At 49.2% G+C, this 22231-nt stretch overlaps 1 protein-coding gene across 1 annotated transcript in view; it reads left to right on the forward strand.

The window, feature by feature from the left end:
* The window catches only part of MREG (melanoregulin), a 65595-nt gene that overhangs the window by 31855 nt on the left and 11509 nt on the right, over positions 1-22231 (forward strand). Inside the window, exon 4 of the mRNA XM_029606112.1 lies at positions 6925-7088. Within this exon, the coding sequence (XP_029461972.1) occupies positions 6925-7088 (164 nt within the window). The remainder of the gene's footprint in view (positions 1-6924; positions 7089-22231) is intronic.

Below are 22231 nucleotides of genomic sequence, written 5' to 3' on the forward strand. Positions count from 1 at the left end.
TGAGTTCCAAGGGAATTAGTATATAGTGAGAAGAGAAGGTGGCCCATGACAGAACCCTGAGGCACACCAATTTATAATGGAATGGGAGTAGAGGAGGAACCACCAGAGGAAACATTAAAAGTGCAATGGGAGAGATAAGAAGAAAACCAAGACAGGACAGAGTCTAGAAACCCTGTGCTTCAACATGGGCTCTCTTCTCTACCAGTACAGAGTGCTCCCCTTCGGCCTCTCGGCAGCCCCAAGAGTTTTTACCAAGTGCCTTACAATTGTGCAGTTCACTTACACCATCAAGGGATTCAGGTTTTCCTGTACCTTGGTGACTGGCTGACAGCACGCCCCCAGGAGGCGGCACTGGACTTGTTGCAGAGGTCAGTTCGGCTTCTCCAGACTTTGGGGTTCATAGTCGTTTTTGAAAAGCCCACCCTGGTCCCAACACACAGGTCTATCCAGTAACGAGCAGTAGGAAGAGCTGCGTTGGTGCCCGGCGCACCCGCGGTTGCTGCATGCACAGTGCAGCTCACCTACCGCTCGATCCTGTATGTAAATAGCTTGCAAATGCAAGCTGCGTCTAAGAAGCGTCCGTGAAGCGTTAGGCCCGCGCAACCCATTTTACTGTATAGAGCGCCTATACGGTATCCTGGGTGCGCGGGCCTAACGCTTCACAGCCACGCTGGTATCTGTCATTTCAAATGTCATTTGAAATGACAGGTACCAGGAAGTCGGGATTGCCAGTCCCCTCTCCCCTCCTCCCGAAGCAGGGCGCGAAAAGCAGCCTTGCTCCGGGAGGAGGGAAGAAGGGACTGGCAGTACGAAGCGGCGAAGCGATTTACTTTTTGCAGCTCCCTCCGGACATCGGACGACCTCTCCTGCCTCCAGCTGCTCGCGAAGATGGACGCCTGCACGGCCGCTGAAGACGTGGCGTCACGGCATGTGACGTCGCGTCTTCAGCGGCCATGCAGGCGTCCATCTTCGCGAGCAGCTGGAGGCAGGAGAGGTCGCTTTACACTGCCAGTCCCTTCTTCCCTTCTTCCGAAGCAGGGCGCGAAAAGCAGCCTTGCTCCGGGAGGAGGGAAGAAGGGACTGGCAGTGTAAAGTGGCGAAGCGACTTACTTTTTGCACCCCCCTCCGGGTGCAGGCGTCCATCTTCGCGAGCAGCTGGAGGCAGGAGAGGTCGTCCGATGTCCGGAGGGGGGTGCAAAAAGTAAGTCGCTTCGCCGCTTTACACTGCCAGTCCCTTCTTCCCTCCTCCCGGAGCAAGGCTGCTTTTCGCACCCTGCTTCGGGAGGAGGGGAGAGGGGACTGGCACGGGGGAAGCCACGATGTCCGGAGGGGGGCTGCAAAAGTAAGTCGCTGAGCATAGGATTGCCCGTCCTCTTCCCTCTCTCTCTTGCAACTTTTTTTTTCGTTTTTTTTTGCTTCGGGAGGAGGGGAGAGGACTGGGGCTGCCCCGGAGACCAGCATCCATGGATGCGGCCAGGGCAGGTGAGCGGGGGCTGGGGGAAAGCTTGCCGCCTACGCTTACCCCTGCCTCTAACGCAGGGGTAAGGGTAGGCGGTAAGTTAGCAGGTTAAACGCGCGGCAAAACGGCAGGGTAAAATAGCGATAGTCGGGGCGCGGGTTACTGGATGCTAGGGAATAGCTAATTCGCTCGTTTACATGCAATATACATGCCGCGTGCGGAAGGGGTTGCCCGGGGATTTTAGGACGCGGTAAGGGTAGGTTAAAGGGGTTTGTGGATCGCAGGAAGGGCTAACGCGGCCGGAAAGTGAGTAGAACGCGGGTTAGGAGCGGGGTAAACGCGGCCGCACTTTACTGGATAGACCTGACAGAAATTAAAGTTCATCAGAGAATGGATATATTCCCTATGAGAGAGGGTCTTCCTACTATCAGAGAGAGCTGCCACACTAGTATCTCTCGAATGCAAGCTATTGTCCACACAGGCCTTCCGGCCAGAACAGTTCTGGTGGAGTTGGGACACATGATGGCGGCTATTCACATACTTCCGCTGACATGTCTCCACGTTCATCTGCATCGGGGTCAGCGTGCCTAATGGGACCAGTGGCTTCAGCCTCAATCCACAGTAGTTTAGCTTTCCAAGCATATGAGACAGGACCTGACCTGGTGGCTCAACCCTCGAGTACTTCAGGAGGGTGCTGTGCTTTGATTCCTGCCTTACCAAGTAATGTTAATGATGGATGACTCTACAGGGGGAAGGGGTGCCCATATCAGATTCAAATCCAGGTGGTATGGTTCCTCAAGGAAAGTCATTACCAGATAAATTTCCTGGAATTGAGAGCAATATGCTATCCTCTCATAGCCTTCACAAACTTTTTTCTGAGAGGAAAAGAATTTTGATTCAGACAAACTGCCAAGTGGTCATGTTCTGTATCAACAAGCAGGGGGCCCTGGGGTTGTGGCCTCTTTGTCAGGAACTGCTGCTGATATTTTAAAGGGTGAACGAGTTTTAGGACACCCTTCAAACCGCATATCTTCCAGAACTGTCCAACACTTTTATGGATCATCTCAGCAGGGTTCTCCATCCCCATGAGTGGTCTCTTTAACGGTCAACCACAGACACTCTGTTTAAGTTGTGGGCCTACCAGCAGAAGATCTGTTTGCATTGGAACAGATCAGGAAGCTGGATAAATTCTGCTCAGTTATACCCAGTGAATTCAGATTAGCTTAGGATACCTTTCTACTCGATTGGAACACAGAAAATAATCCAAGATAAGGCCTAACTGATTCAGATTGCACCAGTGTGGCCCAGGCAGGTATAGTTATCTGTATCTTGTACAGAGGTCCAGCAGAACCGGCATTGCCAACTCAGTACCACAGCACTTTTTTTTTTTTTTTTTTACCCCAACCTTCAATCCCTGTGTCTGACAGCTTGGAGGTTGAGTTTGCAGTAATAACCAGGCTCTCCTTGTCCAAGGAGATTGAGGATTTAATATTCTCATCCAGGAAACCATATACCAAGAGGGCTGTGGTTTCAAATAGAAATGGTTCACTGCATGATGCTGTTAAAAGGCCTTGGATCTGTTTCCATGAGCCTCAGCATTTACTCTTCTATTTACTCTCTCTTTCACAGCTGGGCTTTGCCACAACCTCTATGAGGATGCATCTCGGTGTCATAGCAGCTTATCTCACTGTCAGTGATAGGCCTATCTTGACACATTCCTTGGTGTCAAAGTTCATGAAGGATTTTTGGTAGATCACATCTTCAGTCCAGAAGTCTCCGTATCCATGAATATAGTGCTCACCCATCTCATGAAACTACTATTCATGCCATTAGAATCAATTTCACTCATATTCTTGACATAGAAATTTCTGTTTCTAATAGCGATAACCTCAGCAAGAAAAGTCTGTGAACTTCAAGAGCTAGTTCACTACTCTCTGTACATGCAAGTCTTTCACGATAGAGTGGTTCTCTGTATGCATCCAAAGTTTCTACCTAAGGTGGTCTTGGCTTTTCACATTAATCAATCCATTGCGTTATCAACCTTTTTTCAAGGCCACAGGCGCATGAGGGAGAGAAGTTTGTTCATATACTGGATTGTAAGTGGATTTTGGCTTACTACAGAAAGAGGACTCTGCTGCATCGTCAAGCTTCTCAACATGTTATTTCCTATGACCCTTATAGACTTGGCTTGCCCATTGTCAGGTGTACTTTATCCAACTGGATAACTAACTGTATTCATCATTGCTACAGTCTTGCAGGACTTCAAATCACGGACTCGGTGAAAGCTCATCAAGTTAGAGCTTTGGCCTCTTCTGTTGCTTATCTCCAAGAAGTCCCACTCGAAGGCATATGCAAAACTGTTACGTGGTCTTCAGTATACATTTTTGTGTCCTGCTATTGTCTGGACAATCTTTCGAAGGGGGACAGTAAATTTAGGCAGGCAGTTTTGCAAAGTCTCATTCCTACCTAGTCTATTCTTCACAGGGGAGCCTGGGTTTTTTTTCAGTAATACTTCACTGCAACCTTTAGCTTGGAACTCCCCTCTTGTTATGGCTAATTCAGCCTGCTTGACAGAAAAAGCATATTTGTTAATGTAAACAGTGTTTTCTGTAGATAGCAGAATGAAGTAGTCATAATATGTGCTCTCCACTCTGGAGAGTCTACTACATATCTGTTAGCTTGTTACTGACTAAGGAGACTCATGAAGCAGTGCCCACATGGGAACTCCTAAGCATGCTCAGCAGAGCTAAAGTTCTACTAGCTAAGAGAGATGTGTCCATTCAGTGCCGCTGGATGATGCCACCCACTTGTCATGGCTAATTCTTCCTGCTTTCTATGGAAAACATCATTTATGGTAAGAAAACTTGCTTTATGCCAAGTTTCATCATGATAGGTTGGTTCTGTGCATCCAACCTAAATTCTTGTTGGAATTCCATTTTAACCAGTCACTTGTCCTTCCAACTTTCTTTCTAAGGCCAATATCCACCAGGGTGAACAGGTACAGTTTGGATTGCAAAAGAGCCTTGACCTTCTACCTGGAGCAGACTGAAGCCCATAGAAAGTCCATCAATCTTTTTGCTTCTTTTGACATAAACAGCCTGGGGATAGCTGTTACCAAATAAAAATTTATCTAGTTGGCTAGCAGTTTGCATTGCCTTCTGTTATGCTCAGGTGAGTCTGAATCTGATGAGCCATGTCAAGGCTCACTTTGTCAGATCCATGGTAGCATTGGTGGCTCACCTGTGATCAGTCCCTATGGAGGAGATCTGCAACATGGAGTTCTCTCTACATATTTACATTTTACTACTGTTTGGACAGGGATGGCCAGTGCAACAGTAGGTTTTAGCCAGTCTGTTCTGAGGAATTAGTGTAAGGTGCAGAATCCAACTCCATGCCTTACTAGGCCCCTTCTATTTGTTCCAGGCTGCCCCTCATAAATAAGATAAAATGGAAAATGGCTATTGTCCAAGAAAAATATTATTGTGCCTGTTGGCACTTGTTGCTGTTTGGGGCAGTCTGTAGCTAGGAATTCACAACTTGTATTGATTGTCATCCTGCTTGTCCTTGGAGAAATCAGATTTGCTTACCTGTAACAGGTGTTCTCCAAGACAGGGGGATGTCACTCCTCCCAAAACCCATCCATCTCCCATTGGAATTGGCTTCATTTATATATGCTAAGATACAAGATTGAAGGGGTCCCTGCAGGGATGCGTGATATATTGGCATGTTCGGTGAGGGGTCCCTGCAGGGATGCGTGGTATATTGGCATGTTCGGTGAGGCACTGTCAAAGTTGACATAGATGTTCCATGCTGTGCTCCATCGGATGTTGTCACTCACTTGTGAAGCCTGACATCCTGCTGTCCTTGGGAAAACACCTATTACAGTTAAGCAACTCAGCTATACTGGAGAATTGTAATCTTACTGTCTAAGTTTTTAAACAGCAGATCTCCTCCATATGTCCTTTATCCATGTCTCCTTCCCAGTGTTAGCACCATGCAAGCTGCTATCAAGGCAGCTGTTTCTCTTTCCTCTTGTGTTCTCAGTTTGACTTTGCTGTGCTCTCCCTGTTGCAGTCTCTTTATCTAAGGCATCTTCTCCATTGTTGAGTCTGGGTTCTTGCAGAAGCAGTGTGGGCTCAGCTTTCCCTTGTCTCATAATTCATTGCTGGGCTCCAGTGGCTTATGTCTTCTCTGCCCCAGCATCTTCCATGTTCTCATCTGGCTTCCTCCCTTTCCTATTCCAGCATTGGGAACAATCTGTGTTTGTTTCTGCTCTGTCTGAAGCAGGAGCAATTGAGCTGCACCAGATGAACCAATGAAAGCAATGATGCTATTGGTCCACAGACCACTGTCATCCATGAGACCCGCCTGCTTCCCAGTTTCAGATAGAGCAGCTCAGGGCGCACTGATTAGCTTTGCTCCAATAAAAGGTTTGAGCTGGGGGAAGGAAGAGGCAGAGAAATACTTTGGACTGTTGTGTGGAAATGAATCTTTCTAATTATGAGTTGACTGGTTATATTTGGTGGTACAGTCACACCATTGCCCTTTAACAGTTGTTGCCATTGTTAGGTACATAATCTGGCAACAAAGAGGGATAATCCTGATTACATGTAACAAAGCATCTACATGTTTTTCAAGCTGACTATAAGGATGTCTTGCCAGCCTATAAAGCTCACATTCATTTTTGGCATTGTACTTACATCTACTTATTTGCTCAGTCAAATATGCTTTTCCTAATGAGCACTTTCTTTGTTCTTACACACACACTTCTTATCTCTGATGGAAATATTTTCTGCTACTGCTGCCCAAGGCCACTTCTTTGTACTTGTGCAGCATGAATGAATAGTGCACAGAAATGACCTCTCAATCATTGCCCAAGTATGGACTTACTTATATTAAATGGCTTTGCTGCACTTCTTTGTGGGATAATGACATCAGATAGCCATCCTTAAGGTTTTCTTTGCCCGTAAACTTAAAACAAAATTGTCTGCGGAAAATAAGAAAGGATGACCATTTTAGGATTTCTGTTTTTACTAATTTCCAACCAGTGTTTCCACTTAACTGACCACAGGGTACTTGTGATTCAACAACTGTACCCTGCGAATGCCCTGCATGGGATTAGAAATACACCAAGAAAGTAGCACCCTGAAAGTAACTCTAGAATTACTCCAAAAAAGATACCTGCTCTTTTCAAAATATTGTTTTTACATTCATTGCTAGCTATATAAGGCAGTATTCATCCATGAGAGAATATACCAGTTTTGTTGACTCTTGATTGACCTGATGGATTACTAGGTACAGTTTGTAATCCAAAATTCTCATGTTTTTCAAAGTAACTTCTGTCATTGGAGTCATTCATTCCTTCTATGGGATCATTAGCTGTTTTGGCCTGTACCTAATATGTTTGTCTTCATGGGGTAATCCCATGCATACTCATATTAAAAGAAATGCCTTTTCTACTACAGGTTTCCAGAAAGAAGTAAATTCTCTGTTATCAGTTACAAAGTTAAGTACCATCAATGATTCCCAGAACATGAAGCGAGCCCAAGAGATGCTCTTAAAACTGGCTGAGGAGACATATATTTTCCCAGATGGATGGGGGTTGCCAGAAAGATATCTCTTTGTTCTGGTAGGTGTTTTATGATCTAGTTAACAGATATAGTAGAGACTTGTGGTTCACAGTTTCCCCTTTTCTCTCATGAAACTGTGGCAGCTGCATGAATAGTATCGTGGTATGCATGCATTGCTTACAGAATATATTGTCTTATCTCCACAAGTGTTCCCCTGTTTGTTTACAGTTATGCTGCTTTCACAGTGTTCTACTACAGCCTTTTCTGTTTTTGTTTGATAATGCTGTTCCTGAACATAGACAGATCAGTCCAGACCAGTGGGTTATTCATCCCTTCCAGTAGATGGAATCAGAGAAAAAAACTTTGAGGCACTGCTTAACTGAGAGTGCCACCTGCAGGACCTCAGTATGTCTCTGACTCCAGCAGATGGTAGAGCTGTACTGTACCTGTAGGCTGTTAGTTAAAACAAGGAAAAAAAAAAGGAAAAAAGATTTTTTGTTTTACAGTAGTTTTAGGTTCCAGATCACGGACGCTACCTGAGGAGCTAGGCATCTTCGTAGGCCACCTCTGGTGAAGCCGGGCCACCGGGGGGTTGGATACCCCTGACTGGGTTCGCCCGCAGTGTACCAGACGGTCTGATAGCCAGAGGTCCTGGCTCCCTCTACCCTCCGTGGCACCCTCTCGCCCATCTTCCTCTGGAGAGGGAAGTACCCACTTAATAAAGTTTCTTTAAGTTCCTTGTTTAAAAAAACCAGTAGCGAACAAGAAGCAGCAGAGCAGAGCTTAGCAGGAACTTCTTGGGCCTGGTCAGCGGGAGCTGTCGGCCCAGGGCCGGGAGGTGCAGGACTGAGTGGCAGTTGACTGGCTGCTAACCCGAGGCTCCGGGAGCTCGCAGTTGATTGCAAAGCTAGTGCCAGGAGGGAACCGCAGTGCCTCATTCCTTGTATAGTCCTGTGCTCTGCTGGGACCGACTGGACACTGTCAGCATTCCTGGGAACTCCCCGGTGAGGATTGCATCCGTTCCTGGTGGCAGCTCAGTGGGCCCAAGACTGGCGTGCATCACCGTGCGGGAGGCCTCATGGGGGAGTGCCGCGGGGCGCGATTGGGAGACATGGCGCCAAAAACTAAAATGGCCGCCTGCCATGTGTGTGGCGCGGCGGCAGCTGGTCTGAACTCGCTTTTCGGAACAGGAAGGCCCCTCGAGCCGCGCAGGAAATTGCGGCAGGAGGTCAGCAGGGTCTGTTCCCATTGCCAGGGAGGCAGTGCAGGAGACCGCAAGACGGTAAGGCAATTCTCCCTCCTTTCCCAGTCAGGCAGAATGCCTCAGAAGGGGAGGGTGAGGTGGCTGACAGACCCCCGGGATCGGGGGAAGATGATTCGGGGGGTTTTTTCCCTGGATTTTATTCTCCTTCTCCATAAGGCCTACCTGGCTAGGAGAAATGAAGGAAGAAGTTGGGCAGGGGATTGCCCGCGGGCCCCCATGGCTAAAAAGTCTAAAGTGGCTTCTTGGGAGATTGGCAATATTTTTCAGTGCCTGGGTTTGCGCCGAGCGGCTGCAGAGACTGGTCCCAGAGATGGTGAGGACTCGGATCAGTCCCAATTGGACCTCCTCGATGCAGGGAACTGACTGGATGAGCTGCCAACCCCTGACGCAGACAGGGCAAAAGATGACCCTGATTCCGACGAGTTCCCTGTCCCGGAGAGAGATGATTCGCAGGTAGTGTGTCTGTTTAAAAGGGATGAACTGTGCCCCCTCATCCCACAGGTCCTGGAGGAATTAGGAGTGAAGGTCACTCAGGAAGAATTGGATAATGAGGGTGTTAACCCAGTCCTGGATGGGCTGAGGGGACCCACTAGTGCTTTTCCGTTGCCCAAGAAGATCCGAAAGCTGGTGAACTGGGAATGGGACTCCCCAGATGCTGGCCTGAAGGTGGGCAGAATGATGGCCAAGCTTTATCCCTTAATGGATGACTCCCTGGAATTGCTGAGGATTCCGAAGGTGGAGATGTCCGTCTCGGCGGTAACCAAGAAGGCAACAATCCCGATGGCCGGGGCAATGGCTCTGAAGGATGTCCAGGATCGTAAGCTGGAGGTGCAACTCAAATGGATGTTTGAGGTCTCAGCGGTGAGTCTTCGGGTAGCAGTCCGTGCCAGTTTAATGCAAAGGGCCTGTCTCTGTTGGGTTCAGAAGGGCCCAATGCCAACGTCTTTGGGGGACTGTGGCGCGTTCAGGCCGTGCCTCTGGAGGCAGGCATAGCCTATGTGGCAGATGCTTTGTATGATTTGGTGCGTATGTTGGCTCGCTGCATGGTCTCCTCGGTATCAGCTTGTAGGCTGCCGTGGTTGAGTAACTGGTCGGCCAGTTTATCGTCCAAGGTCCAGCTCTGTAATATTCCCTTTAAGGGGAAGCTGTTATTTGGAATGGACTTGGATCAGTTGATGAAGGGCCTGGGGGAGTCCAAGGGGAATAGATTGCTGGAGAACAGGAAGCCCAGTAAGAAGGTGTTCCCTTCTCGTGCTCGTTTTCGGGATTCCCGTGGGTTTCGTTCCGGCAAGTCCTCATCTGTTTCCGTCTTGAAACAGGGCAGCAGGCACCAACAATCCTTTCATGGAGTTCACAGGTCGGGCAGAGACAGCATCAGGCAGGGCACTGGGAGCAGAAAATAAGCCCAATGAAGTCAGTGGTCCCCTCTCCTCCGTAGAAGCTGTAGGAGACAGATTGTCCAGCTTCTACGAAGAGTGGGAAAAGATTACCTCAGACCGTTGGGTGCTAGAGGTGATATGAGAGGGCTACGCTCTAGATGTTTTGTGCCCGCCTCTTGCGACAGGTGGAAGGCAGTGTTGGGGACGCTGTAAAAGCTGCTCACCCTAAAGGCCATTGTTCCCGTCCCTCTGGAGGAGTAGGGTCAGGGAAGGTATTCAGTTTACTTTGTGGTGCCGAAAAAGGAAGACTGCTTTCGGCCCATTCTCAGTTTGCAGAAGGTGAATCGGTTCCTTCGGGTTCCACGCTTTCTTATGGAGACTCTGCATACTGTGATGTCAGCATTCCGCAAAGGAGAATTTCTCATCTCCCTAGACCTGAAGGAAGCATACTTGCACATCCCCATTCGACAAGAACATCAGACATTTCTTCGCTTCAAAGTGTTGAATCAACATTTTCAGTTCAGATCCCTCCTGTTCAGCTTGGCGAGGGCACCCCACACATTCACCAAGGTGATGGTGGTGGTGGCTGTGGCTCTTTGCTGGGAGGGAATTTTGGTACACCCATATCTGGACGATTGGTTGGTTCGAGCAAAGTCCAGTGAGGAATGCGAGAAGTCCATCCGAAGAGCGATGTCCACCTTACAGTCTCTCAGTTGATGTGCACAAGAGTCAGTTGGAGCTGACTCTTCTTCATCTGGAGGTGCCCAAAATGTGGGATTATTTACAGGTCCTGGGGTCCATGGCATCCACGTTGGACTTGGTTCCATGGGCATTCACGCACATGAGACCACGGCAACACGCACTGTTGTCCAGGTGGAGTCCCTGCTCGGAGGAATTTCATCTTCCCTTCCCTCTGCTTCTGGAGTCCAGGTCCGGTCTCTCGTGGTAACTATCTGGTCCCAATTTAGAGAAGGGGATGGATCTGGAGCCTCCGGACTGGGTGTGTTCTCCACGGGTGCAAGCCTTTGTGGCTGGGGAGTGATGTGCCTGGGCCGGTCAACGCAAGGTCTTGTGACGATTGGAGGAGACGTTCTGGTCCATCAATCGCCTCGAGACGAGGGCGGTCCCAATCGGTAGGGCAGCACGAAGAATCATCCAGTGGTGTTGGCGGCTCGGAGATTATTTGACTGGATGGAGCATCATCTTGAAGGCCTAGCCACATCGCACGTAGCAGGAGTAGACAATGTGCAGGCGGACTTCCTCATTAGGCAACAATTGGATGCTGGGGAGTGGGAGTTGTCCCCAGAGGTGTAGAACCACATCTGTGCAAGGTGGGGGACTCCCCAATTTGATCTTATGGTGATGCGGCTGAACTCCCAAGACAGAGAGATTCTTCAGTCGCCAAAAGGAACTTGGTTTGGTGGCCTTGATGCTCTGGTGTGCCCTTGGCCAATGGGAATTCTTCTGTACATCTTTCCTCCTTGGCCCCTCATAGGTCGGGTTCTCAGGCACATAGAATCATATCCCGGGACCATGGTTCTAGTGGCACGGTAGTGGCCGCGGAGACCGTAGTTCACAGATCTGGTGTGACTTGCAGTGGAAGGTCCTCTTAGTCTGATTCATCTTCCAGACCTGTTGCGTCAGGGTCCCATATTTTTGTATCAGGAGAATCGCTTTTGTTTTGTGGCTTGGCTTTTGAGAGGCGGAGACTTCGATTGAAAGGTTAGTCTGAACAGATCATCTCCACTCTTCTTCGATTCAGAAGACCGGCGACCTCTATGGCATATATTAGGATCTGGAAACTGTTGAAGTTTGGTGTCTTCAGCGTTGTCTAGATCCTCTGATTTATGCGGATTTCCGGGAATGGAATTTCATTGAGAACAGTGCCTTCCTTTGTTCCTAAGGTAGTGTCTGCCTTTCATGTTAATCAGATGGTAGATCTTCCGGGTTTTCCAGAGTAGTCTAAATATTCTCCTCAGGATGGAGAATTACATCTTCTGGATGTGTGGCAGATGCTACTTTGGTATTTGTAGGTTACTAATGCTTTTCATCGCTCAGATCATCCGTTTGTCCTCTTCAGTGGACTAAATAAAGGGGACAAAGCCTCTAAGGCTACCATATCTCATTGGGAGGCCATTTGTTCGGCTTACATCTGTAAGGGACGACAAATTCCTGTCGGTTTGCGGGCGCATTACACTAGGGCGCAGGCTTCTTCTTGGGCTGAGTGTCAACTTCTGTCGCCACAGAAGATTTGTAGGACAGCAGTGTGGTCCTCAGTTCATTCCTTTAACAGGCATTATCGTCTTGATGTCAAGGTGCAGGATGAGCTGTCCTTCAGAGACTGTCCTGCATGCAGGTCTTTCGGCGGCCCACCCGGTTTAGGGGTGCTTTGGTACATCCCACTGGTCTGGACTGATCTGTGTATGTTCAGGAAAGGAAAATTGGTTCTTACCTGCTAATTTTCGTTCCTGTAATATCACAGATCAGTCAGAGGCCCTCCCGTTTGATGCCGAAAGACTGATTTTCCTAGCGTGTAGCCAGATGGACTCAGAACAAGTGGGTATAGTGTGCTCGTGCTAGCAGTTGGAGACGGATCTGACGTCAGCACGGGTACATATACCCCCACAGGAAGTGAGGCAATTCAGTAATTTCCGTCTCCAAAGCAGTTTGGAGAGCCTGCATGCTCGCTGAGCGTGTTTTCCAATACTACTTTCTACTTTCTACATTCTACTTACTAGATTTCTACAGAACAACGAGCCCCGCACTCCTGCGGTGATACCCTCGGGTCCCTCCCCCAGTTGAGTTTCCCGGGGTGATTTCCACGATCCCTCGGAGGTCCATGCCTCGGTCCGGTGGCCGAATCGCGGCAGGGATCTAGCCCCCGAGCGAGAAGGGCTTGGGCCAGGCTGAGAGGCGCCTCGGTCCCGGCGTGGACCCAGAGGCAGCGGGTGCATTTCCTCAAGCGCGGCAGTGAAGGTATTTCCCCTCTCCCCCCGCAGCCGGAGACCGCCCGGGTTCCAGCCGGGAAGCGCCGAGGATCAGGTAAGGTGTACATCTCTTACTTTTGGTCTCCGAGGTACGAGGATCGGCGGCGTTGCCTGTATGCGGCACGCCGCGGAGGTCGCCATTTTGTCAGCCTTGTTCAGGTATTGAGCGCCCATGATAGGCGCCTGTATCTTATTGAGCGCATATTGCTGACCGCATATTACTGAGCGCGTATTGTATATCATTTAGCGTATATTGTATATCATTGAGCGTCCATTGCTGACCGCATATTATTGAGCGCATATTGTATTGAGCGCGTATTGCTGCCGCATATTATTGAGCGCATATTGTATTGAGCGCGTATTGCTGCCGCATATTATTGAGCGCATATTGTATTGAGCGCGTATTGCTGCCGTATATTATTGAGCGCATATTGTATTGAGCGTATATTGCTGCCGCATATTATTGAGCGCATATTGTATTGAGCGTATATTGCTGCCGCATATTATTGAGCGCATATTGTATTAGGCCCATATTCTTCAGCGCGCAATGGAACACTCGAACGCCCCGGCGTCTCCTGCGGAGGCGCCTCCTGATTCCGGCGTGAAAGCTCTCGGCCTCTGCTCAGCATGCCAGCTTAGGGCCACGCACAGCGAGGAGCCAGACTCCCTTTGTGCCCAATGTGAGGAGGCCGTGGGAGCCTCGGGCCAGGACCAGTCTCAACCGAGGTTTGTCGACAGTTCCCCAGGGGCTACCCCAGATCTAGCGAGTAGTCTCGAACAACCTGGGATCCCGGGGGGACCTGGTACCCCGACGACTAGAGACCGCCTCCATTTCCTGGGTGGATCTCTTTAAGGGGATCCATGCCTTTGTGCAGATGCAATCAGCTTCCCATCCAGGCCCTGCTGCTGCTCCAGCTGATCCTGCCCCTGGACCTTCGCGCCCTTATCGTGGGCACCTGCCTCCGGGCAGTCCGGTTCATGCGGACCCTAATGTTTCAGAGGACGAGTCCGAACCCCCCAAGGAGGGGGAACTTCCCTCAGGGATTGAGCCATATCGAACCATGAGGCGGTTCTTTCCCAAGGAAGATCTCTCCGACCTGGTATCTCAGTGCCTGGCGGAGTTGGCTATTACAGGCCCCAGCACTACGGTGCCATCTACGCAGAACCCTCTGCAGGAAGGTCTTCGTCCTACAGCCCGCCATTTTCCCTTCTTGCAAGCCGCACAGCAACTGATAGATTTGGAATGGGCTGCACCAGCGGCCTCATTCAAAGGGGGTCGGGCCCTGACGGGCATGTACCCCCTGGATCCGGCAATCAAGGAGATGCTGGTGTGCCCTCAGGTGGACGCTTTGGTTAGCGCTGTGGTCAAGTGCACTACCATTCCAGTTGAGGGGGGGCGGCCCTCAAGGAGCCTCATGACTGGCGACTGGACGCCATCCTGAAACAGACCTTTGAGGTGGCAGCTCTATCTTTGCGGATCGCAACTTGCTGCCCAGTGGTGACGCGTTCCTGTTTGTCACAGGTCAGGAACAATGCTCCGGCAGCGGACATGGAGTCAGCTCTCTCGTTCCTTACGGATGCCGCATCTGACCTAGTCCGACCGACAGCCAAGGGGATCTCATCTTCTGTAGCTGCCAGGAGGCAGCGCTGGATACGGAATTGGTCAGCCGATGCTCCTTCTAAGACACGCCCCACCAGAATGCCCTTTAAGGGCTCTCTCCTGTTCGGCAGCGACCTTGATAAACTGGCCAGCACATGGGGCTCCTCTCCAGTACCTCGACTGCCGGAAGACAGGTTCAAGAGGAACCAGCGCGCCTTTCCAAGGCCATCCAGAGGCAGAAGCTCCCAACGCTTCATTCCCTATAGGAGTCGCTACCAGGCACCTCGTCCTCAGGCCAGGAACCAGACCTTTCGGACCAAGCAGCATAAGAGGGGAGCCGGCTCGGGTTCAGGGCCCGGCCGCGCCTCCCAATGAGAATCAGCCGATCCATCCCGGGGACGGAGCCATAGGGGGCAGGTTAACCCTCTTCTACCCCAGATGGGTCGAGATTACGTCGGATCAGTGGGTCCTCGCCATCATCCGAGAGGGGTATTATCTGGACTTCCATCATCTCCCTCCGGACAGGTTTGTGGAATCTCCGTGTCCAATCCACAAGAGGGCAGCATTGGAAGCTACCCTGGCGAGGCTCCTGTCCTTGAAAGCCATAGTCCCAGTACCTGCATGGGAAATGGATTCTGGACGTTATTCCATTTATTTCATGGTACCCAAGAAAGAGGGCACTTTCCGGCCCGTATTGGACCTCAAGTCAGTCAACCGATACTTAAGGGTCCCGAGGTTTCGCATGGAAACTCTGCACTCAGTCAAGACCGCAGTACAGCCAGGAGAATTCCTCACGGCCTTAGACTTGTCAGAGACCTACCTGCATATCCCGATCCATTCGGATCATCAGCGCTACCTACGCTTCAAGGTTCTGGGACGTCACTTCCAATTCCGGGCTTTGCCCTTCGGGTTAGCCACTGCGCCGCGGACCTTCACCAAGGTGATCGTAGTGGTAGCAGTGGCGCTCAGACGGGAAGGAATCCTGGTCCCATCCCTACCTAGCCGATTAGCTGATCAGGGCGAAATCACGAGAGGAGAGTCATCGGGCAACCAACAGAGTGATCGCCCTTCTGGAAAGCCTGGGATGGGTAGTCAACCTAAACAAGAGTTGCCTACAGCCTTCCAATCACTGGAATACCTGGGAGTCCAGTTCGACACCCAGGCAGACGAAGTCAGTCTCACCACCAAGAGAAGGTTAAAACTTCAGACGCGTCTCCGGTCCTTGATGGGAGCCAACCAGCCCATAGCTTGGGATTATCTGCAGGTTCTCGGCCTCATGGCATCCACCCTGAAAGTGATACCCTGGGCAAGGGCCCATATGAGACCTCTACAACGCTCCCTGCTCTCTCGCTGGAGCCCTCGCTTCCGGAATTACTCCGTGCATCTACCTCTGCCAGCCAGAGTGCGGACCCAGTTACAGTGGTGGTTGCAGTCCAACCACACGAGCAGGGGGTCGAAGATGTCCTCCCCCACGTGGACTCTGCTCACCACAGATGCCAGTCTGAGCGGATGGGGAGCACACTGCGAAGAACTCACCGCACAAGGGCGGTGGAACAGAGAAGAGTCAGGGTGGAACATCAACTGTCTAGAGGCACGGGCAGTCCGGTTAGCCTGCCTGCAATTTGCTCACAGACTGCGGAACCGGGCAGTCAGAGTGATGTCCGACAACGCCACCACGGTGGCATACATCAACCGTCAGGGCGGAACCAGAAGTCGACAGGTATCCCTAGAGATAGCCCCGCTGATGGCTTGGGCAGAGGCGAATCTTCAGGACATCTCCGCCATCCACATTGCCGGGAGGGACAACACCACGGCAGACTTCCTCAGCAGAGAAAGCCTAAATCTGGGGGAATGGCAGCTGTCGCCCACAGCCTTCCAGATGATTGTGGATCACTGGGGGATCCCGGACATGGACTTACTAGCAGACAGGTCCAATGCTCAAGTACCCAGATACTTCAGCCGCAAGCGAGATCCGTTCTCTCACGGGATCGACGCCTTGGTTCAGCCATGGCCTCCAGGGACCCTGCTATACGCTTTTCCTCCGTGGCCCCTGCTGGGCACCCTCATCCACAAGATTCAGAAGCACCGGGGCCTAGTTCTTCTAGTGGCACCAGATTGGCCAAGAAGACCCTGGTACGCAGACATGAGAAGACTACTGGCAGGGGAGCCCCTTCCCCTGCCTCCTCTCAGGGACCTGCTATGTCAGGGTCCCATTCTCCACGAGGATCCGGCTCAATTCTCTCTTACGGTCTGGCCATTGAGAGGGCTAGGCTGAAGAAAAGAGGTTACTCGGAGCCGGTGATAGATACACTCCTCCGAGCTCGCAAGTTTTCCACTTCCCTCACCTACGTAAGGATCTGGAGAGTATTTGAAGCCTGGTGCGACACTCATGGCACCAATCCACATGCGACCACAATCCCTATTGTTTTGGATTTCCTGCAGGATGGGCTTCAGAAGGGTCTCTCCCTCAGCTCCATCAAGGTCCAGGTGGCTGCGCTGTCTTGCTACGGTCCCCGGAGGGATGGCAAGACTATTGCCACGCACCCAGATGTTTCCCGCTTCCTGAAAGGAGTCGAGCACATTCGTCCGCCACTGAAGTGGCCAGTGCCCCTGTGGAACCTCAACATAGTTTTGGATTTCCTCACGGGATCCACCTTCAGACCCCTTCGGGGCCTGTCTCTCCGTTCTCTAACTTTGAAGATGGTGTTCTTGCTGGCTGTGTGTTCAGCACGCCGCATTTCGGAACTACAAGCACTATCCTGCCGTGATCCCTTTCTTAGAATCACTCCAGAGGCTATCCATCTTCGCCCGGTTCCATCCTTCTTGCCCAAGGTAGTCTCACAATTTCACCTCAACCAAACCATATCCTTGCCTACCACGGCGGGTTTGAAGAAATCAGAAGAAGGACGTTTGCTACGCCATCTCGACATCGGCAGATTACTGCCCAGATACCTGGAAATGACAGAAGCAGTATGAAAGACGGACCATCTGTTCGTCCTTCACAGCGGGAAGAAACAAGGAGAAGCGGCCTCACGGCCCACCATCGCCCGCTGGATCAAATAAGTTATCAGAGCGGCCTACGTAGAGGCCGGGAAGTCACCACCTCTGCAAGTCAAGGCTCATTCTACCAGAGCCCAAGCAGCATCTTGGGCAGAATCTAGGATGCTGTCACCCGCAGAAATATGTAAAGCGGCGACATGGTCCTCCCTCCATACCTTCTCCAGGTTCTACCGTCTGGATGTCCAGGCCAGGGAGGACACAGCATTTGCAAGGGCAGTCCTACGCGGTCCTCAGGCAGCCTCCCACCCAGTCCGGGAGTAAAGCTTTTGTACATCCCACTTGTTCTGAGTCCATCTGGCTACACGCTAGGAAATGTTGAGATTACTTACCTGATAATCTCGTTTTCCTTAGTGTAGACAGATGGACTCAGCATCCCGCCCAGCTGCCAGTATACATGGGTTTCACCGATTCAAGGTAAGCCATGTCATTTTCTTACATAAGAGCGTCCCTTTTGCCAGGTGTCGACGCCTTCCGGTTGGGAATGCTGGCGGTCTCCAGCTCCTATCAATCGGTCAGGGGAATCCTGTTTCACTATTTCATTGATCGTCAGTACACATCTATCCATAACAGCTTTTGCAAGGAAGATTACTGAATTGCCTCACTTCCTGTGGGGGTATATGTACCCGTGCTGACGTCAGATCCGTCTCCAACTGCTAGCACGAGCACACTATACCCACTTGTTCTGAGTCCATCTGTCTACACTAAGGAAAACGAGATTATCAGGTAAGTAATCTCAACATTTTCTGCCAAGTTTTGCTGCTTAGTACAAAATTTTTCTGTTTAATAAAGAATTTTTCTCTTAGAAGTAGTTATGGGATTCACTTCCTTGTCTTGTTTGGTTCTTGATGAATAAGGTTTATAGTTCAGGGGTATCTACGCTTTAGTTCCTATGTCTGTGTGAAGGGGTTTATAAAGTATCTTGGCTTGGGTACAGGTTAATACTGAGCAATGCCTCAAAGTTTTGTTCTCTGACTCCATCTGCTGGACGGAATGAATAACCCACTGGTCTGGACTGATCTGTGGTATTACAGGAATGAAAATTAGCAGGTAAGAACCAATTTTCCTCTATTTTCCATCGATAAGCAGGGCTGAATTAGCTTACATGTGGGTGACATCATCCGGCGGCATGTATAGGAATTCTTACTCTGGCATTGCCTCATGAGCTCCCTCAGTCTATTTTCATCCAAGCACCAGTATGGACATGAACCTTTCTCTGTTTTTCTGAGACTAGCTTAAATTTATTTTTTTAAAATTGCCTGGCTGCCTCAGCAGACCCCAAACAGCACTTTTCAGTGCTATCCAAAACAGAAATGAAAATTAAGAACATTTTCTTCCTTTCCAAGTCAAGTAAGAAAAAATCCACGGTAAGCTGATTCAAGTACTGTATTTTTGGTAGACGAATGTCCATTGATGGTCATGAATTCTCCTACCTCTACCTGGGACTGGATCACGACTAAGCCAACTGTTACTTTTTGGATGGATACCCAGAGATCAAGGGCCTGGAAAATGGAAAAACTGTGCAAGTCTCTCAGAAGCTGCAGTCTGTCCTCCTCCCGAAGCACAGCCCTGTCTCTGTTCCCAGAAATTGAGTTAAGCAGGAGCTCCTCAGAGGTATCTCCCCGATCAACAGAACAGGCTGAATTCTCAGGCTCGAGTAAGTGACAAGCATTGAAGAAGAGGTGCCACTGTGTGGAATCGCTGGTGCACAGTCTTGGGTGCATCAGCACTGCCACTGTCGACGTACAGCGCATTGGTACTATCGATGTGTAAATCCTCAATACATTCAATGAGAGTGAAATGCATGGTCCTCAACACCTTTACCATTGGGGTAGGTTGCTTCATCATCATTGCATTGTGCTACACTGCTTCCAGCACAGCTATATGCAGACCTGCATATTTTGACTGGGGCAGATGGGGATATAATATCCCCACTCCCATCAATTACTAGAGACCTTACACCAACAAAATTAATGGAACAAGGGCTATGCTTGAAGACCCAGAGCCCATTTGTTTTCTGGTATCTTTCACATTCAGTCAGCTGCCAGTTCACATTTTACACAGCTCAGATGTGCAAGATTCAATTTTGTATTGGGAGAGGATAGTTCACTGCCCACACCAGGACAAAGGGAACGTTAGCCTTCGACCAGATAACTGAGCTGATAAAGAATTTCTTTAACCTCTGTAGTTGCTAAGGATACATGGCTTATCTTCCAACCTCTTTTTTTCCAGGCTATCAGATTTACTCCTACGATAAGGAGTCCCAGTATAGATAGTCCAGCAGAACTCTTGTGAGGTGGTTCTAGTCCAAAGCATTTGCTTGCAGCAGAGTCCAGCCAGTCAGAGGATGTCCACCAGGAGTATATCCCTCTGAGGCAACCAAGGACCCCCTCCTCAGTAACCTTTTTCATCATTGGAGGGTGACTGAGGAATAATCAGTATTCCCACTTCTGGATCAATGTTCCCTCTTCTCTAGTCTCAAGAGGGGTCAACAGGGATCCCTTGTGACCCTCCAGAATCATTGTCTCCATCAGAAGATTTTTCTTTTAGATTTCTGGGCAAGCTGGGAAAAACACTCAGAGTTAATGTGCATAAGGACAAAAATCCTCACACGAATGTCTTTGGTCTCCACCAAATTCTGGACACACTGGTGGAGCCAGCAGCAATCTCTACCCGTAGTATCCTGAAAGAATTACAAACCAGAATGTGGGAAAATCCTGTTTTCTGTGCCCCATTAGCAACCAAATTAGATCTTAAGTAAAGAGTCCAAAAATATCGGGGGTTTACAATGTACAGTTATCCCACCAATCAGTTGTGGAATCGGCTCTTAAAAGAGCAAATAAAACACGGATATACTCCAAACGGGAAGGATCCTAGGCTACTGGACAATTTTGTTAAAAGGTTTTCCAAAGCTTTATACCTAATACACAAATCTTCACTCACTAATTCTACATGGTTCATTACTTAAAACAATTGTATACAAAAGCTGAAACCTTTTTTTCTACCCATTGAAGGTGAAGTCTCATACCCTCTGACTGTCTTAGATACAGAAAAGAGTATATGCCTTCTTCAGTCCATCTACGAAGTGTTTCTTACTACAGCATGCACTTGGGCAGCATCCATGGGAGCACATGTTACGGCTTGGTTGAGAGCCAGTAGCCTATGCAATGATGTCCATGACAGTTTGGCAGACGTCCCATGCTTAGGTGATTACCTTTTTTGAAAATGGTTGCTCAAATAAAGGAACAGCATTTGATAGTCCAGTCCCTCTCCAAAGGACAGTAACAACAAGTCTTCTGCAAGGTGCCCTTATTACTCTAAAAAAAGACCATATTTCTGAGATGTCCTTTCCAGCAATATCAATGATACCGGATGCCACCTTAGCTTCCGTAACAGAAATAACTTCCAACTCATGCCAGACGGCATGAGCATAGTCAACCAAAAACAACCAGCTTTAGCCTGGAGCAAAATTTTGACCACCTTTCAAACGCAACACTCATCCTCACCTGAAGATTCCTGTACTTCCTGAAGGAGTGATGCATGATCACCAAAGATCACTGGGTTCTCAAGATTATGGAGTCTGGATACTGCTTGCATTTCTCCCAGCTGTCCACACTTCCTCATTGCTCAGCCTTCAATCCGGATCTGTCTCACTCAATGCAACTCCTCCTGGACATGGAATCACTGCTCAAACAGGGGGTGACAGCCTGTTCCTCCTCATCACCATGGTCAGGGGTTCTACTCTTGCTACTTCCTTGTTCCCTAGAAAGCCAGGGGACTGAGACCCATCCTGAATTTTAGAAGCCTGAACAACCATATACTCTGGGAGAAATTCAAAATGAATTACCTCCACACAATTCTCCCTGTTATCCAGAAGAGGGTGTGGATGTGCATTTTGAATCTAAAAAATGCTTACTTGCATATTCCCATCCATCCCTCCCATTTCCGTTACCTGTAATTTATGGTGGACTCTTTCCACTGTTAGTACAGAGTGCTCTCCTTTGGCCTTTAAGCAGCTCTGAGGGTCTTCAGCAAATGCCTGGCTCTAGTAGCAAGGGCATCTGCTGTGTTAGAGCATCCAAATCTTCCCTGACTGGGTGACTGTCTTTTGAAAGTCAACTCTGAGTAAGGTATACTAATCTCCCTGCAAAAGTTGATAGAACTGCTATAGTTGCTAGGATTCCTAGTGAATTTCGAGAAATCAACTCTGATTTCCTCCTGGAAAATCAAATTCATTGGAGCATGGATAGATTCATTACAGGAACTATTCTACAGTCAAACCAGGCAAATATAATCAGACCCCTTGTGCACAAACTCTTGACTATGGATCAGTCAATGGTCAAAGTTCTAGTCGTTCTGGGCCACATGAAGGCAGCAATTCATGTAGTTTCACTAACCCGCCATCTGCAGTGGGGTCTCTGTTCCCAATGGGACCAGCTCACTTAACCCTTGACAACTAGCGTGAGAATTTTAAAGCAAATGAAACTGGATCTACAGTGGTGGCTAGATTATTCTTGTTAATAACTTGTTGCCTTTATAGTCACCCCCCATTTAATTTCCCTGCTTTTGCCCAAGTTACACAGTCCCAATTTTCTATACTTTCTGCACCTATTTTATGTTTTTTCAGGTTATTCTACCCTGTTCATTGTTATTTATCCAGGTTATTCCACCCTGTTCATTGTAAAACAAGACTTGTCTCTGTTATGTTTGCTGTTATAATGTAAACCGAAGTGATAATTAATCTTGTTAATTGAACCTCGGTATATAAAAGTCATAAATAAATAAATAGATTCCTACATCCTTCAGGAGGGATCTCCACTCTGTCTACTTCCTCACCAAGTTAAATTGATGATGGATTCTTCTACAAAAGGTTGGGGAGGACCTACACAGAACCTTTTCCAACTCAAGGAACGTG

The sequence above is a fragment of the Rhinatrema bivittatum genome, chromosome 6 (assembly GCF_901001135.1).
Source record: "Rhinatrema bivittatum chromosome 6, aRhiBiv1.1, whole genome shotgun sequence".
Classification (NCBI taxonomy): Eukaryota; Metazoa; Chordata; class Amphibia; order Gymnophiona; family Rhinatrematidae; genus Rhinatrema; species Rhinatrema bivittatum.